Raw genomic sequence first — 18,756 nt, forward strand, 5'->3', positions numbered from 1 at the left:
CCATCCCTAAGTGCCTTTGAACTGAGTGGCTTGCTGGGCTACTTAACAGCTGTGGGTCTGGAGTCACATGTAGGCCAGACCGGGTAAGGACAGCAGATTTCCTTCCCCAAAATCCATGAGTGAATCAGCTGGGTTTTACAGCAATCAATAATAATCATTACTGATCATGACAAATTCCAGATTTAATTCAATTTAAATTTCACCACCTGAACCACTGTCCCCAGTATCAGTCTGGGGCTTTCAATTACGACACCAGTAGCATTACCCCTCTATAAATACGAGGAAATGTTACAACTGGCTATCTCTACTTGGGAGTGAGAATTCCATCCGTATTCACATTCCTGAAATATCATTTAACAGCCCAGCCAATCACCACCCTCATCTCGCTCAACATCCAATAGCGTATCCAATGGCGATGGGACTTGCTTCTAACATTTGCCTGAAAAGTGATCTAACGTTTTCTTTTTATCCATCACAAGATCACTTATTCTGCTGTCTAATCCGAACTGTGCCTAAACAGAGGGTCCAGCAGCTGTACAGAGGCTGCCATAACCCAGTCACGGATATTCCTGGAACAGTTCTGACCCTTTCCGTTTCCCAAACTCCCATCAGTGATTCTGACCTCCCACCATGAAGATTCTGGGTCTCCCTTCAGCAATTCAATGACTTCTCCACTCTGGAAGCTGAGGCTTGGTTTTCCCACAGGTGGAGGGGGGTTTCCCTGGTACGTACGAACTGCTAACATTCTGGGACCTAGAAAAATTGGCAAAAGACGCATTTCCATCGTATTTCTGAATCAGTGGAGAAAAGAGAAGTCAGGGACAAAGTGCCACACTGAGACCATGCACCCCGTTATTAACAAACAGCAACACATTCATACACAACACTAACACACTTGGTAAACGTGCCGGTGTCGTGAGGTGGGGGGGGGCTGGTGTGCAGGGTGTGGGGGTGCTGGAACACAATACTATCTCTAGAAATCCCATTTGATGTTTTTCAAATTGTCCACATGGCTCAGTGAGATCAATCACACCTCGAGAACTAAAGGCTTGAGGTTCAAAAACTTCCCCCCATATTTCAGGCTGACACTCCCAAATCATTGCCGAGGGACTGCGCCCCGCTGTCAGAGGGTCAGTGCCGAGGGAGCGCCGCGCTGTCAGAGGGTCAGTGCCGAGGGAGCGCCGCGCTGTCAGGGGGTCAGTGCCGAGGGAGCGCCGCGCTGTCAGGGGGTCAGTGCCGAGGGAGCGCCGCGCTGTCAGGGGGTCAGTGCCGAGGGAGCGCCGCGCTGTCAGGGGGTCAGTGCCGAGGGAGCGCCGCGCTGTCAGGGGGTCAGTGCCGAGGGAGCGCCGCGCTGTCAGAGGGTCAGTGCCGAGGGAGCGCCGCGCTGTCAGAGGGTCAGTGCCGAGGGAGCGCCGCGCTGTCAGAGGGTCAGTGCCGAGGGAGCGCCGCGCTGTCAGAGGGTCAGTGCCGAGGGAGCGCCGCGCTGTCAGAGGGTCAGTGCCGAGGGAGCGCCGCGCTGTCAGAGGGTCAGTGCCGAGGGAGCGCCGCGCTGTCAGAGGGTCAGTGCCGAGGGAGCGCCGCGCTGTCAGAGGGTCAGTGCCGAGGGAGCGCCGCGCTGTCAGAGGGTCAGTGCCGAGGGAGCGCCGCGCTGTCAGAGGGTCAGTGCCGAGGGAGCGCCGCGCTGTCAGAGGGTCAGTGCCGAGGGAGCGCCGCGCTGTCAGAGGGTCAGTGCCGAGGGAGCGCCGCGCTGTCAGAGGGTCAGTGCCGAGGGAGCGCCGCGCTGTCAGAGGGTCAGTGCCGAGGGAGCGCCGCGCTGTCAGAGGGTCAGTGCCGAGGGAGCGCCGCGCTGTCAGAGGGTCAGTGCCGAGGGAGCGCCGCGCTGTCAGAGGGTCAGTGCCGAGGGAGCGCCGCGCTGTCAGAGGGTCAGTGCCGAGGGAGCGCCGCGCTGTCAGAGGGTCAGTGCCGAGGGAGCGCCGCGCTGTCAGAGGGTCAGTGCCGAGGGAGCGCCGCGCTGTCAGAGGGTCAGTGCCGAGGGAGCGCCGCGCTGTCAGAGGGTCAGTGCCGAGGGAGCGCCGCGCTGTCAGAGGGTCAGTGCCGAGGGAGCGCCGCGCTGTCAGAGGGTCAGTGCCGAGGGAGCGCCGCGCTGTCAGAGGGTCAGTGCCGAGGGAGCGCCGCGCTGTCAGAGGGTCAGTGCCGAGGGAGCGCCGCGCTGTCAGAGGGTCAGTGCCGAGGGAGCGCCGCGCTGTCAGAGGGTCAGTGCCGAGGGAGCGCCGCGCTGTCAGAGGGTCAGTGCCGAGGGAGCGCCGCGCTGTCAGAGGGTCAGTGCCGAGGGAGCGCCGCACTGTCAGAGGGTCAGTGCCGAGGGAGCGCCGCACTGTCAGAGGGTCAGTGCCGAGGGAGCGCCGCGCTGTCCAAGATCAAGTTTATTTGTTGCTATCTCAATAGGCTTACATTAACACTGCAATGAAGTTGCTGTGAAAATCCTCTAGTCACCACACTGCGGTGCCTGTTCAGGTGCACTGAAGGAAAATTTAGCATGGTCAATGCACCTAATCAGCACATCTTTCGGACTGAGAGGGGAAACTGGAGCACCCAGAGGAAACCCACACAGACGTGCGGAGAACTTGCAGACTCCACACAGTGACTCAAGCTGGGAATCAAACCTGGGTCCCTGGCGCTGTGATGTAGCAGTGCTAACCACTGTGCCACCATGCTGTTGCAGGGTCTGTATACAGGGAAGGCTGCAATATTGAAGATGAGGAGAGGAGCTCCAGGGACCTGGGTTCGATTCCTGGCTCGGGTCACTGTGTGAAGATTGCACATTCTCCCCGTGTCTGTGTGGGTTTCCTCCGGGTGCTCCGGTTTCCTCCCACAGTCCAAAGATGTGCGGGTTAGGTTGATTGGCCATGCTAAAATTGCCCCTTAGTGTCCTTAGATGCTTGGGTTAAAGAGATTAGCGGGAAATGTGTAGCGATGTGGGGATAGGGCCTGGATGGGATTGTGGTCGGTACAGAGTCGATGGGCCAGATGCCCTATTTCTGCACTGTAGGGTTTCTATGATTCTATAATAAGCCCAGACCCCTCGGGCCTCTCAGGTGAATATTCCACATCTCACATTTGAAGAGGATCAGGGGAGTTCCTGTGGATGCCTGGCCAATATTTATCCATTGAAATGACTAGAAGAGATTATCTGGGAATAATTTAATCACGGTTAGGGATGTTTCGTACATTCTGACAGTAAGAAAGCTTTGGGAGTTAGCTACAAGCTGTGAACTGCACTGGGATATTCTGAGGCTGATGAAATGCTGTATAAATGGATTGCCTGGAATTTCCCCTCAGGCTGGGGTGGGCATGTACCTGCTGCCACTGCGAGTCCTCCGTCCTGTGAAGAAAGACACAAGGGTTATTCATTTTGAAATGAGATGAAAGTTTCATTTTTCTGTGCAGTGCTCGGATTTCCAGCAGCTTGTTCAGATACAATGTGGAAGCAGGGATGTAGTGATTGGGTTGGGAGTAATCTTCCAAGAATCCTTAAATTATGGAGACGTACCAGAGAATTGGAAAACTGCCAACACCATTATTCAAAAAGGCAGAGAGAGAAAACTCTGTAACTGTTGGCCAGTTAGCCCAATACCTGTCACTGAGAAAATGTTCGAGTCCGTTATTAAGGCTGTAATAGCTGAGCAAGCAGCATTAGCACAGCTTCACAAAGGGAAAATCATGCCTGACAAGTCTATTCAAATTCTTTGAGGTAATGAGCAAGATAGATAAAGGGGAACTAGTGGTTGTAATATACTTGGATTTCTAAAAGATTTTCAATTAGGTGGGATTTGGGATGGGCTGGCTAGATGGACACACAACTGGCTTGGCTATAGAAGTGAGAGAGTAGCAGTGGAAAGGAGATTTGTAGCTAGCGGTGTTTTGGAGGTGCCGGTGTTGGACTGGGGTAAACACGGTAAGAAATCTCTCAACACCAGGTTTAAGTCCAACAGGTTTATTTGGCAGAACAAGCTTTCGGAGTCTCAGGCTCCTTCATCAGGTGAAGCAGCAGCACTCCAAAAGCTTGTGCTGTCAAATAAACCTGTTTGACTTTAACTTAATATTGTAAGACTTCTTACTGTGCTAGCAGTGTTCCGTAGGGATCAGCGCTGGGACCTCTGCTGTTTGTAGTATCTATAAATGATCTGGTGGAAAAAGTGGGGGGGGTCTGATCAGTAAGTTTGTGGATGACACAAAGATTGAAGGAGTTGCTGATAATGTCAGGGATTGTCAGAGGATCCAACAGGATAGAGATAGATTGGAGACTTAGGTACAGAAATGGCAGATGGAGTTTAATCTGGACAAACGCGAGGTGATGCATTTTGGAGGATCAAATTTAGGTGTGAATTATACTGTAAATGGCAGAACCCTTAGGAACATTAACATACAGAGGGATCTGGGCGTGCAGGTCCACAGTTCCCTAAAAGTGCCAACACAGGTGGCCAAATTGATTTAGAATGCATACGGCACAGCCGGGGCACTGAGTACAGGAGTTAGAAAATCATGTTGCAGCTATATAAAACCTTGGTTAGGCTGCATTTGGAGTATTGTGTGGAGTTCTGGTCACCACACTACCAGAAGGGCATGGAAGCTTTGGAGAGAGTGCAAAGAAGGTTCACCAGGATGTTGCCTGGTCTCGAGGGTGTTGGTTATGAGGAGAGGTTGAATAAACTAGGATTGTTTTCACTGGAAGGATGGAGGCTGAGGGGAGACCTGATAGAGGTCTACAAAATTATGAGAGGCAGAGACAGGGTGGATAGTCAGAGGCTTTTTCCCAGGGTGGAAGTGTTAATTACAAGGGGGCACAGGTTCAAGGTGAGAGGGGGAAAGTTTAAGGGAGATGTGCGGGGGAAGGTTTTCACGCAGAGAGTGGTGCACATATCGGATTCTCAGCAGGTTTGACAGGGTTGATGCGGAGAAGTTGTTTCCCAATGTGGGACCAGAGGGGATGATCTTAAAGTAAGGCGGACACCCATTCAAGACAGAGATGAGAAGGAATTTCTTCTCTCAGAGGGGAGTGAATCTGCAGCATTCTTTACTGCAGAGAGCTGTCGAGGCTGAGTCATTGAGTATGTTCAGGATGAGATAGATGGATTTTTAATTGTTGTGTGTGGGACCCGTACCCCAGTGAGAGTCAGTGTGTGTGGGACCCGTACCCCAGTGAGAGTCAGTGTGTGTGGGACCCGTACCCCAGTGAGAGTCAGTGTGTGTGGGACCCGTACCCCAGTGAGAGTCAGTGTGTGTGGAACCCGTACCCCAGTGAGAGTCAGTGTGTGTGGGACCCGTACCCCAGTGAGAGTCAGTGTGTGTGGGGCCCGTACCCCAGTGAGAGTCAGTGTGTGGGACCCGTACCCCAGTGAGAGTCAGTGTGTGTGGGACCCGTACCCCAGTGAGAGTCAGTGTGTGTGGGACCCGTACCCCAGAGAAATTCAGTCTCTTTGTTTTATCTCTTACTTACCAGATCATCAGTTGTCAGATCTGAAAGGAGAAAGAGAGGTTGTTAGATTCAAAACAAAGTGAAGCAATCCTATCACTGGTTCATACCCATGCTCCATGCTGACACACCCTCTTCCTGTGTCCCCGCTTACAACTCCAGAGTTTATTGCCCATCCCTAATTGCCTCAGAACCAAGTGGCTTTGTAGGCCATGCAGAGGGCAGTTAAAATAGAAATAAGAAACAGAAAGAGGCCATTCGGCCCTTCGAGCCTGCTCCACCATTCATTGTGATCGTGGCTGATCATCAAATTCAATATCCTGATTCCCCCTTTCCCCCCATATCCCTTGATCCCTTTAGCCCCAAGAGCAATATCTAATTTCTTCTTGAAATCACACAATGTTTTGGCCTCAACTACATTCTGTGGGAGTGAATTGGCATTTATAAATTGGAGTATTGAGTATAACAGTTGGAGTGTTCTGGTAAGGTTATATAAGGCATTGGTGAGGCTGAATTTAGAGTATTGTGTACAGTTTTTGTCACTTAGTTACAGGAAGGATGTAAATAAGGTTGAAAGAGTGCAGAGAAGGTTTACACGGATGTTGCTGGGACTTGAGAAACTGAGTTACAGAGAGAGATTGAATAGGTTAGGACTTTATTCCCTGGAGTGTAGAAGAATGAGGGGAGATTTGATAGAGGTGTATAACATTTTGATGGGTATAGATAGAGTGAATGCAAGCAGGCTTTTTCCACTGAGGCTAGAGGAGAAAAAAAACCAGAGGGCATGGGTTAAGGGTGAAAGGAGAAAAGTTTAAAGGGAATATTAGTGGGGGGCTTCTTCACACAGAGAGTGGTGGGAGTGTGGAATGAGCTGCCGGATAAATTGGTAAATGGGGGTCACTTTTAACATTTAAGAAAAACTTGGACAGGTTCGTGGATGAGAGGGGTGTGGAGGGATATGGTCCAAGTGCAGGTCTGTGGGACTAGGCAAAAAATGGTTCGGCACAGACAAGAAGGGCCAAAAGGCCTGTTTCTGAGCTGTAATTTTCTATGGTTCTATGGAATTCCACACATTCACCATCCTCTTGGTGAAGAAATTTCTCCTCACCTCAGTTCTAAAAGGTTCACCCGTTGTCTTCAAACTATGACCCCTAGTTCTGGACTCTCCCAACACTGGGAGCATTCAGCTGCTGTGATATGTTGTACATGCACCTTTAAGTGCACGTACAATATATTGTTAATTGTACAGGGTGTTGGTGAGACCACATCTGGAGTATTGTGTGCAGTTTGGGTCTCCTTATCTGAGGAAGGATGTCCTTGCTATAGAGGGAGCACAGTGAAGGTTTACCAGGCTGATTCCTGGGACGGCAGGTCTGTCATATGAGGAGAGACTAAATCAGTTAGGATTATATTCACTGGAGTTTAGAGAAATGAGAGGGGATCTGATAGAAACTTATAAAATTCTAACAGGATTAGACAGATTCAGAAAGAATATTCCCGATCGTGGTAGCTCTCGGGGCTAAAGGAATCCAGTAATATGGCCCGGGGCGGGGCAGCCATGATCAGGTAGGAATGGTGTTGCAGGCTCAAAGGGCTGAATGGCCTCCTCCTGCTTCTAGTTTCAGTTAACCTGCTGTCAATCATTACACATCTCAACCAAATGTAATGTTTTCATCCCATGACCTGTTTGGCTGTCTGCAGGAGCAGTGGTAAGGCTCAGATAGACTCAGGTTCTCGGTGAGCATCACCTGTAAATTGTCTGATCTTCAAATAAAGGATTCACTTTCTTGATGCACGATTCGTGTGTTTCAGTCAGAGAGATAAAGAATCTCATGGCAGTTACATTGGCTAGGCCAAGTAAGGAGGGCAGTATTCCTTCTCCAACGATCTAGGATAGCTACCCTGGTCACCCTCACTGAGACCAGACTTATTCAGTTAAATTCCATCAGCTTCAATGATGGGCTTTGAGCCAGAGCATTATTCTGGGTCTCTCGCCATTGTCAAAGATATCACCACCATGCTGCCATCTCCACTGTGTTTTGCGCAGGAGTTTAGCGTCTGCTCAGTTATTCTGGAGGCTTTCCTCAAACAGGATTCTCAGTGATGGTGATTGGAGGTACGGTTATGACACAAGGGCAAGCTGTCACTGGCTCTGCTCCGCCTCTTTGAAAGATGGAAGATGAATCAGCCGTAATTTCCCAGGTCAGTGTTAATAATTACACAAAGAACAGTCCAAATCCCTGGTGAATACAGCAACAACAGCATTTACATAGCACCCTTAAAGGGGTATAAAGTCCCATGGCACTTCACAGGAATATCAATCAAACAGATATTGAGGCACACAAAGAGATATTACTGCAAGTTAACAACTGAACTGCATCAGCTACATAAACACAGTGGCTACAAGACTAGCTCAGAGGCTGGGAATCCTGTGGCAAATAACTCACCTCCTGACTCTGTAAAGCCTATCCACTATTGACAAGACACAAGTCAGGATTGTGATGGAATATTTTCCAATTGCCTGGCTGGCTGAAGCTCCAACAACACTCAACAAGTCTGACAACATCCAGGGCAAAGCAGCCCATCCACAAACATCCACTCCCTCCACTATCGACTCTCAGTGGCAGCCGTGCGTACCATCTACAAGATGCAGCAACTCACCAAGCAAACCAGCAATCTCTGTCACCTAGAAGGACAAGGGCAGCAGATGCATGGGAAGGTGGTGGTGTAGTGTTATAGTCACTGGATTAGTTATCCAGAGACCTACATTAATGCTCTGGGGATCCAGATTTGAATCCAGCCACAGCAGTTGATGAAATTTGAATTCAATAAAAATCTCGAATTAAAAGTCTACTGATGACCATGAAACCATGTCCATTAAGGATTGAGTACGTGAATATTAAGGAGGAGGATGTGTTGGAACTTTTGAATTCTATCAAGGTAGATAAGTCGCCGGGACCAGATGGGATGTACCCCAGGATACTGTGGGAGGCGAGGGAAGAGATTGCAGAGCCCCTGGCGATGATCTTTGCGTCGTCAATGGAGACGGGAGAGGTTCCAGAGGATTGGAGGATTGCGGATGTAGTTCCTATTTTTAAGAAAGGGAACAGAGATAGCCCGGGAAATTACCGACCGGTGAGTCTGACCTCAGTGGTTGGTAAGCTGATGGAGAGGCTTCTGAGGGACAAGATTTACGAACATTTGGAGAGGTTTGACATGATCAGGAATAGTCAGCATGGATTTGTCAAGGGCAGGTCGTGCCTTACAAGCCTAGTTGAGTTCTTCGATAATGTGACTGAACACATTGACGAAGGAAGTGCCGTGGACGTAGTGTACATGGACTTCAGCAAGGCGTTTGATAAGGTCCCCCATGCAAGACTTCTTGAGAAGGTGAGAGGGCATGGGATCCAAGGGCCTTTGGCCTTGTGGATCCAGAACTGGCTTGCCTGCAGAAGGCAGAGAGTGGTTGTGGATGGGGCTTTTTCTGAATGGAGGTCAGTCACCAGCGGAGTGCCTCAAGGATCTGTTCTGGGACCCTTGTTGTTTGTCATTTTCATAAATGACCTGGATGAGGAAGTGGAGGGATGGGTAAGTAAGTTCACTGATGACACGAAGGTCGGTGGTGTTGTGGATGATCTGGAAGGATGGCAAAAGTTGCAGCAGGACATAGATAGGATGCAGGACTGGGCGGAGAAGTGGCAGATGGACTTCAACGCGGATAAATGTGTAGTCGTCCATTTTGGCAGAACCAACGGGATGAACGAGTACACTATCAAGGGCAGAAGTCTGAGTAGTGTTGAGGAGCAGAAGGATCTTGGGGTCCGGGTCCACAGGACTCTTAAATCGGCCTCGCAGGTGGAGGAGGTGGTCAAGAAGGCGTATGGTGTACTGGCCTTCATTAATCGAGGGATTGAGTTTAGGAGTCGGGAGGTAATGCTGGAACTTTATAAGACCCTTGTCAGGCCTCATTTGGAGTATTGTGCGCAGTTCTGGTCGCCTCACTATAGGAAAGATGTAGAAGCTATTGAGAGGGTGCAGAGGAGATTTACAAGGATGTTGCCTGGACTGGGAGGCATGCCTTATGAAGTTAGGTTGAGGGAGCTGGGACTCTTCTCCCTGGAGAGACGAAGGTTGAGAGGCGACCTGATAGAAGTTTACAAAATGTTGAGAGGAATAGATAGGGTGGATTCTCAGAGGCTATTTCCCCGGTTTGAAATGGTCGCTACGAGAGGACACAGATTTAAGGTGCAAGGAGGGAGGTTCAGAAGTGATGTTAGGGGTAAGTTTTTCACTCAGAGGGTGGTGAGTGAATGGAATCGGCTGCCGTCAGTGGTGGTGGAGGCGAACTCGCTGGGGTCTTTTAAAAGACTCCTGGATGAGTATATGGGGTTTAATGAGATTGAGGGTTATAGATAGGTCTGTAGGTTGGTAGGTGATGTGATCGGCGCAACTTGTGGGCCGAAGGGCCTGTTTGTGCTGTAGTGTTCTATGTTCTATTATCAGAAAAACCTATCTGGTTCACCAATGTCCTTTAGGGAAGGAAATCTGCCGTCTTTACCCGGTCTGGCCCACATGTGACTCCAAAGCCACAGCAATGTGGCTGACTCTTAAATGTCCTCAGGGATGGGTAATAAATGCTGGCTCTCTCATCCCAGGAACAAGTAAAGAAAAATCTTCAGGTTCCACTCCACATCAATAAATATTTATTAGTACTAGCAAAACCTAGTAACAAATATAAAAAATTTTGGTAGATAACAAATGGTTTGGTCAAACTAGGAGTTTTAAATGAGAATCTCTAAGGAGGAAAGCAAGAAGCAGAGGTTTAGGTAGTGAATTCCCGAAGTGGGGACTGAGTCAACTAAAGATACAGCCACAAGGAATAGAACCACAGAACCACACATCACTGCAGCTCAGAAACAGGCCTTTTGGCCCTTCTTGGCTGCGCCGAACCATTTTTCTGCCTAGTCCCACTGACCTGCACCTGGACCATATCCCTCAACACCCCTCTCATCCATGAACCTCTCCAAGATTTTCTTAAAAGTGACCCCACATTTACCACTTTATCCGGCAGCTCATTCCACGCTCCCACCACTCTCTGCGTGAAAATACCCCACCCCCAACATTCCCTTTAAAAACTTTTCCCCCTTTCACCCTTAACCCATGTCCTCTAGTTTTTTTTTCTCCCCAAGCCTCAATGGGGAAAGCCTGCTTGCATTCACTCTATCTATACCCATCAACATCTTATACACCTCTATCAAATCTCCCCTCATTCTTCTACATTCCAGGGAATAAAGTCCTAACCTGTTCAATCTCTCTCTGGAACTCAGCTTCTCAAGTCCCGGCAACATCCTCGTGAACCTTCTCTGTACTCTTTCAACCTCATTAATATCTTTCCTGTAATTAAGTGAGCAAAACTGCACACAATACTCTAAATTCAGCCTCACCAATGTCTTACACAATCTCACCATAACATTCCAACTCTTACACTCAATACTTTAATTTATAAAGTCCAATGTTCCAAAAGCACTCTTTACGACCCTATCCACCTGTGACACCAATTTTAGGGAATTATGTACCTGTATCCTCAGATCCCTCTGTTCTATTGCACTGTTGAGTGTCCAACCATTTACCATGTATGTTCTACCTTGGTTTGTCCTTTCAAAGTGCAATACCTCACACTTGTCTGCATTAAATTCCATCTGCCATTTTTCAGCCCATTTTTCTAGTTGGTCCAAATCCCTCTGCAAGCTTTGAAAACATACCTCACTGTCCACTACACCTCCAATCTTTGTATCATCAGCAAATGTGCTGATCCAATTTACCACATTATCATCCAGATCATTGATATAGATGACAAACAACAATGGACCCAGCACTGATCCCTGCGGCACACCACTAGTCACAGGCCTCCGCTCAGAGAAGCAATCCTCCACTCTCTGGCTTCTTCCATTGAGCCAATGTCTAATCCAATTTACTACCTCTCCACGTATACCTAGTGACTGAACCTTCTTAACTAACCTCCCATGCAGCACCTTGTCAAAGGCCTTACTGAAGTCCATGTAGACAACATCCACTGCCTTCCCTTCATCCAGGAAAGTGGATGTTGTCTACATGGACTTCAGTAAGGCCTTTGACAAGGTGCTGCATGGGAGGTTAGTTAAGAAGGTTCAGTCACTAGGTATACGTGGAGAGGTAGTAAATTGGATTAGACATTGGCTCAATGGAAGAAGCCAGAGAGTGGAGGATTGCTTCTCTGAGCGGAGGCCTGTGACTAGTGGTGTGCCGCAGGGATCAGTGCTGGGTCCATTGTTGTTTGTCATCTATATCAATGATCTGGATGATAATGTGGTAAATTGGATCAGCAAATTTGAAAAACTCTTAAACATGACCTACCATGCACAAAGCCATGTTGACTCTCCCTAATAAGTCCCTGTCTATCCAAGTATTTTTAGATCCTATCTCTTAGTACTCCTTCCAATAATTTACCTACTACTGACGTCAAGCTTACCGGCCTATAATTTCCCAGATTACTTTTTGAGCCTTTTTTAAGCAACGGAACAACATGAGCTATCCTCCAATCATCCGGCACCGAACAAAGGGACAAGAAGCTCAAATCATGAAATATTGCATTGTAAAGTTCAATTCTCTTTTACATGGGATATTTTTTATTCATTGATTGATGGGACCTGGATGTGGCTGGGCCAGCATTTACTGCCTGTCCCTAACTGTCCACAAGGCGGTGAAGAGCAGGTTGGTCACTACAACAAAAACAGAAAATGCTGCAAAGTCTCAGGGGATCAGACAGCATCTGTGGGGAGAAAATCAAACCAATGTCTCGAGTCTGCATGACTCTTCAGGGCCAGAATCAGCACAATTCTGCTGCACTCTCTTACTGTTATAGACAACTGCCAAGAAACGCCACACACAAAACAGAATGCCAGATGTCAACAAGGTCACTGTATCGAGCAGGCACTGCACAGGCACCATTTGGCCTTGGAGGGAGTGCAGAGGAGGTTTACTAGGCTGATACCGGAGTTGAGGGGATTGAGCTATGAGGAGAGGCTGAATAAACTAGGCTTGTACTCGTTAGAGTTTAGAAGAATGAGGGGAGATCTCATTGAGACGTATAAGATGATGAATGGGATGGATAGGATAGAGGTGGAGAGACTCTTCCTGCTCAGAAAGGACAGTAGGACTAGGGGGCACAGCCTCAAGATAAAGGGGGGGCGGTTTAGAATGGAGTTGAGGAAGAACTTCTTCACTCAAAGGGTGGTGAATCTCTGGAATTCTCTGCCCGTTGAAGTGGTGGAGGCTGCCTCGCTAAATATTTTTAAGAAGCGGGTTGATGGGTTCTTGATAAGAGAGGGGATTAAGGGTTATGGGGAGAGGGCGGGAATGTGGAACTGAGCCACGACAGATCAGCCATGATCTTATTGAATGGCAGGGCAGGCTCGAAGGGCTAGATGGCCTACTCCTGCTCCTATTTCTTACGTTCTTATATGACTAACTGACGGAGCAGAGCTTGTGAGCAAACATTGTACAGCAGCCAGTTCATTAACAGCAGCCGTCCACACCAGGGCTGTTCCCACGGATACACTCACTAATGGATCATCAGCAGCTGCAACTCTTCAGATATCAGAACATATCATTTGTTAAAACAGCCAAATGAAATAATTGAGTGGGTCAGCACTGCTGCCTCACAGCGGGTCAGCACTGCTGCCTCACAGCGGGTCAGCACTGCTGCCTCACAGCACCAGGGATCCGGGTTCGATTCCAGTCTTCGGTCACTGTCTGTGCAAAGTCTGCACGTTTCCCCCATGACTGCACGGGTTTCCTCCCCCGGTGCTCTGGTTTCCTCCCACAGTCCAAAGAAGTGCAGATAAGGTTGATTGGCCATGCTTAATTCACCGTTAGTCAGGGGATTAACAGAAAAAATATGTGGGGTTACAGGGATAGGGCATGAGTGGGATTGTGGCCAGTACAGACTGAATAGGCTGAATGGCCTTCTTCTGCACTGTAGGGATTCTATGATTCTACAAATATCCAGCTTCCAAATTCAAGCTGTTGACTAATGTTGTATTCATAGGAGTGTTTGATGGGGGGACAGTGTAGAGGGAGCTTTACTCTGTATCTAACCCTGTGCTGTACCTGTCCTGGGAGTGTTTGATGGGGGTCAGTGTAGAGGGAGCTTTACTCTGTATCTAACCCCGTGCTGTACCTGTCCTGGGAGTGTTTGATGGGGACAGTGTAGAGAGAGCTTTACTCTGTATCTAACCCTGTGCTGTACCTGTCCTGGGAGTGTTTAACACACAGTGTTTCATCTTCTCTAGATGTTTGAAGAGCTTTTCAAATTTCATTCAATTCCATGTGTGGGTGAAATATTATTTTCATTGGTTTAAACTCAGTGAGATCTCCTTTTGATGATGAAAGTATTTCCATTTACACAGTGTAGAAGGCTAGGGGCCAAGTGTTGAAAAATGGGATTAGAATAGATAAGTGCATGATGGCTGCATGGACAGGATGGACTGAAGGGCCTCATTCTGTGCTGTAAAACTCTGTGAAATTGTGATCGGCATTGAACCAAGATGTATTTTTGCGTAAGTTATTTGCATTTCACATCAGCTAAACTGTCCAAAATACCTATGTGTAGGTTGTGGATTACATAAAATAAAAGCAAATGACTGTGGATTCTGGAATCTGAAACAGAAACAGAAAATGCTGGAAAATTTCAGCGGATCCGACAGTCTCTGGAGAGAGAATAGAGCCAGAGTTTCGAGTCCGCATCAAAACTCAGCTCTGACAAAGCGCAATCCAGATTCGAAATGTTGGCTCTATTTTCTCTCCAGATGTTGCGATATCCCAACATTTTCCGTGATTGTTGTGTGTGGATTACGTACTCAGTTTGCACTGTGCTGCTGTCTCCAGACATTCTTTGTGGGCGCCGGCACCACAGCTCGAACAAGCGTAGCCCTGGAAAAATATCCCTCTGTGGGAAAAATATAGGAGCAAGATTAACATAAAGCCTGAAACACAAAGGGGAAAAGCTGAATGCCCCCCCGAAATGGAGAGAGAGAAGCTTGGGTTTCAGCACGACTGTTAGACCAGAGAGTTCAGTAATCACGGGGTGGGAGGGGGATTGAATATTCAAGTAGGGAGGTCTTGTACAGGGCACTGGTGAGGCCGCTGCTGGAGTACTGTGTGCTGTTTTGGTCACCGCACTTATGCAAGGATATTTTGGCCTTGGAGGGAGTGCAGAGGAGGTTTACTAGGCTGATACCGGAGTTCAGGGGGTTGAGCTATGAGGAGAGGCTGAATAAACTAGGCTTGTACTCATTAGAGTTTAGAAGAATGAGGGGAGATCTCATTGAGACGTATAAGATGATGAATGGGATGGATAGGATAGAGGTGGAGAGACTCTTCCCGCTCAGAAAGGACAGTAGGACTAGGGGGCACAGCCTCAAGATAAAGGGGGGGGGCGGTTTAGAACGGAGTTGAGGAGGAACTTCTTCACTCAAAGGGTGGTGAATCTCTGGAATTCTCTGCCCGTTGAAGTGGTGGAGGCTACCTCGCTAAATATATTTAAGACGCCAGTAGATAGGTTTTTGACAGACAAGGGGATTAAGGGTTATGGGGAGAGGGCGGGAATGTGGAACTGATCCACTTCAGATCAGCCATGATCTTATTGAATGGCGGGGCAGGCTCGAAGGGCTAGATGGCCTACTCCTGCTCCTATTTCTTATGTTCTTTATGTGGTGGGGTTGTAGCTGGTGAGATTCCTAGAGGGGTGGGGGTTGCGGTTGGTGAGATTCTTGGGGGTGGGGGTGTTCGCGTATGGGGAGATTCCTGGGGGCGGGGAGGAGGGAGGATTGCGGTTGGGGAGATTCCTGGGGGTGGGGGTGTTAGTGGTTGGGGAGATTCCTGGGGGTGGGGGTGTTAGTGGTTGGGGAGATTCCTGGGGGTGGGGGGGGGGGGGGGGGGGGGTCGGTGGGGAGGGAGGATTGCGGTTGGGGAGATTCCTGGGGGTGGGGGTGTTAGTGGTTGGGGAGATTCCTGGGGGTGGGGGGGGGGGGGGTCGGTGGGGAGGGAGGATTGCGGTTGGGGAGATTCCTGGGGGTGGGGGTGTTAGTGGTTGGGGAGATTCCTGGGGGGGGGGGGGGGTCGGTGGGGAGGGAGGATTGCGGTTGGGGAGATTCCTGGGGGTGGGGGTGTTAGTGGTTGGGGAGATTCCTGGGGGTGGGGGGGGTCGGTGGGGAGGGAGGATTGCGGTTGGGGAGATTCCTGGGGGTGGGGGTGTTAGTGGTTGGGGAGATTCCTGGGGGTGGGGGGGGGTCGGTGGGGAGGGAGGATTGCGGTTGGGGAGATGCCTGGGGGTGGGGGTGTTCGCGGTTGGGGAGATTCCTGGGGGCGGGGAGGAGGGAGGATTGCGGTTGGGGAGATTCCTGGGGGTGGGGGGGCAGACAGAGAGTTTCTGCTTTTACCTTAGCAACATTCCACATGCTTTGCAGTTAGTGAATTTGTCAAAAGTGGTCATTTGGAAGTTGTGATAATTTGCTGTTGCTTTCTCAGGTTTAATATTTGACCTGAAATAGAAAATAATCGAATGAGGACAGTAAAAATGGCAGTTTTGCCCCTGAAACGTATCACAGAAACGGTTTATTTTGTTTAATCCTCAGCTGCCACTGTGCCAACAGTTCCAGCTTTGTGACATTCCTACTCATTGCAGAGAATATCCTCACAGGCACAGTAACTGGTGACAAATGTCCAAGGGCACCCAGGGGTGCTGGGAGACTGGGTCTGAACTGCATGGCATCTGACCAAAACCCAGGAAACCAGGATTCTGTGACAGACATAATCTTTACTGCGGAGGTGGAGGCCATTCAGCCCCTCTAATCCTTCATACAGGATGTGAAGATGCCAGCGTTGGACTGGGGTGGGCACAGTAAGAAGTCTCACAACTCCAGGTTGAAGTGCAGCAGGTTTATTTGGTAGCACGAGCTTTCAGAGCGCTGTCCCTTTATCAGCTGAGTGATAACTTGCTGAAGGAACAGTGCTCTGAAAGCTCGTGATGCCAAATAAACCTGTTGGCCTTTAACCTGGTGTTGAGAGACTTCTTACCCTTTACACAGGAAATCATTCTGTGCCTTAAGCCTTCTCTACTATTCGATTAGATTAGATTTGTTTATCTTCATTTACCTTTCTTGGTTCCACAGCTTTTAATGCCCTTGCCCAACATGAAACTTAACAATCTTAGCTCTGACATTTTTAACTGATCCTGAATCGATTTTTAAATAATCAGCAGCTGTCTGTGGGGAGGGTTTCTGTTTTCTAACCCCCTTTATGTGAAAAACTGCCTGTGGATGTCACCTCTGAACAGACTGGCTCAAATTTTAAATTCTGCCCCTTGTTCTGGACTCCCGCCAACCCCACCCCCCTCCACTCGACCCCTGCCCACCCCCCTCCACTCGACCCCTCCCCACCCCCCTCCACTCGACCCCTGCCCACCCCCCTCCACTCGACCCCTCCCCACCCCCCTCCACTCGACCCCTGCCCACCCCCCTCCACTCGACCCCTGCCCACCCCCCTCCACTCGACTCCTGCCCACCCCCCCCACTCAACCCCTGCCCACCCCCCCCCCCCCCCCCCCACTCAACCCCTGCCCACCCCCCCCCACTCGACTCCTCCCCCGAGGGAATCGTTTCTCTACGTCAATCCCATCAAATCCCAATCAATAACATCACTCCTTAATTCCAAGAAATGGAAACCAGGAATGGAATTCTCCGACAGTTCACACCAGTGGGATTCTCCAATCCCGTTGCAGTGAATGGAGATTTGACTGGGAGTCTAATTCCCTGTCTTCTCTGGCAGCGGTGGCAGGATGTGAACGGACAGAGAACTCCGGCCCTCTTTTAATCCAACTGGAATTTGGAGAGGGATTGGACAAATCCAGTTGTGGGCTTTGTTAGAACAAATGTTACTGGTCAGAATATAGAGGAGATCTGGCTGAGAGAGTATCAGAACAGCAGGTTCCAGACACTAACACTTCCTGTATTATCGAACATGCCACGTTCCAACTTGCAGAGACAGACAGATCTGGAAAACTCTCACCAGGCTAAGGGCTGGTGTGAGTGAGAAGAGGGATTTCTTTTCTGGTACACGGGCACCAGTTTTGGAGCAGAAGGGAGGGGCTCCGTGTGATTAAACTGAGAGAGAACCCGAGCAGCCAGGGGATAACTTGAGGTCCCGACCAGGAGAGTAAAAAGATGGTTGGAAATAAAGAGAAATGGCTTTTAAAATTCATTCAAACTGCCTGAACAGCAGCGTACACAGTGTCTATAATAAAACAGAGGATCTGAAAACAATACAGTGCAAGGATCCAGATATATCAGGACACGGCTACAGAAAAATCAGCAATGGAAAATAAAGGTTGCATCACATATCTAGAGAACTACAAAAGGTTGTGAATGAAGCCCAATCCATCACACAAACATTGACTCTGTCTACATTTCCCACTGCCTCAGCAAAGCAGCCAGCGTAATTAAGGACCCCACGCACCCCGGACATTCTCTCTTCCACCTTCTTCTGTAGGAAAAAGATATAAAAGTCTGAGGTCACGTACCGACCGACTCAAGAACAGCTTCTTCCCTGCTGCTGTCAGACTTTTGAATGGACTGACCTCGCATTAAGTTGATCTCTATCTACGCCCTAGTTATGACTGAAACACGACGTTCTGCACTCTCTTGTTTCCTTCTCTATGAACAGTACGCTTTGTCTGTATAGTGCGCAAGAAATGATACTTTTCACTGTATGTTAATACACGTGACAATAATAAATCAAATCAAAAAGAGAAAGAATGGCAGCTGGAGCAGTTGTATTTATTCAGGATAACCGGACAGTAACAGAGAGAAAGGACACTGCTCGCAATAAAGAAAAGTAGAATCCATGTGGGTAGAGAAACAAGATCAATCACATTAAGAGGTAATAAGCAAAGGGAGTGAAAGGTTACTGGGGTAGGTGGGAATGTGGAGGTTACAATCAGCCATGAACTTATGAATGATGGAGCAGCTTGACGGGCTGAGTGGCCTACTTCTGCACCTAATTTGTATGTACGTCCACAGATCATCTATTAATGGAAGGGAGGTAGGGGAAGAAATCTGCACAGCTGGGTAAAAAGCCATGGGGAATTTCAACTACCCTGATATTCATTGGACAGGCAAGGTAAGTAAATGGAATAAGGGAATGGGATTCTTATACCGTGTACAGGACTCCTTCCTAACTTGATATTT

At 48.9% G+C, this 18,756-nt stretch overlaps 1 protein-coding gene across 3 annotated transcripts in view; it reads right to left on the reverse strand.

The window, feature by feature from the left end:
* The window catches only part of vav2 (vav 2 guanine nucleotide exchange factor), a 213,023-nt gene that overhangs the window by 30,984 nt on the left and 163,283 nt on the right, over positions 1 to 18,756 (reverse strand). For all 3 annotated transcript variants that reach the window (XM_080212281.1, XM_080212280.1, XM_080212279.1), the window contains 5 exons: positions 15,952 to 16,053; positions 14,371 to 14,459; positions 5,498 to 5,517; positions 3,358 to 3,382; positions 623 to 753 (listed from right to left, as the gene is read on the reverse strand). In XM_080212281.1, coding sequence (XP_080068407.1) covers positions 623 to 753; positions 3,358 to 3,382; positions 5,498 to 5,517; positions 14,371 to 14,459; positions 15,952 to 16,053 — 367 coding nt within the window. The remainder of the gene's footprint in view (positions 1 to 622; positions 754 to 3,357; positions 3,383 to 5,497; positions 5,518 to 14,370; positions 14,460 to 15,951; positions 16,054 to 18,756) is intronic.

This window comes from Carcharhinus amblyrhynchos, chromosome 25 (genome assembly GCF_965287045.1).
Source record: "Carcharhinus amblyrhynchos chromosome 25, sCarAmb.v2.hapA, whole genome shotgun sequence".
Classification (NCBI taxonomy): domain Eukaryota; kingdom Metazoa; phylum Chordata; class Chondrichthyes; order Carcharhiniformes; family Carcharhinidae; genus Carcharhinus; species Carcharhinus amblyrhynchos.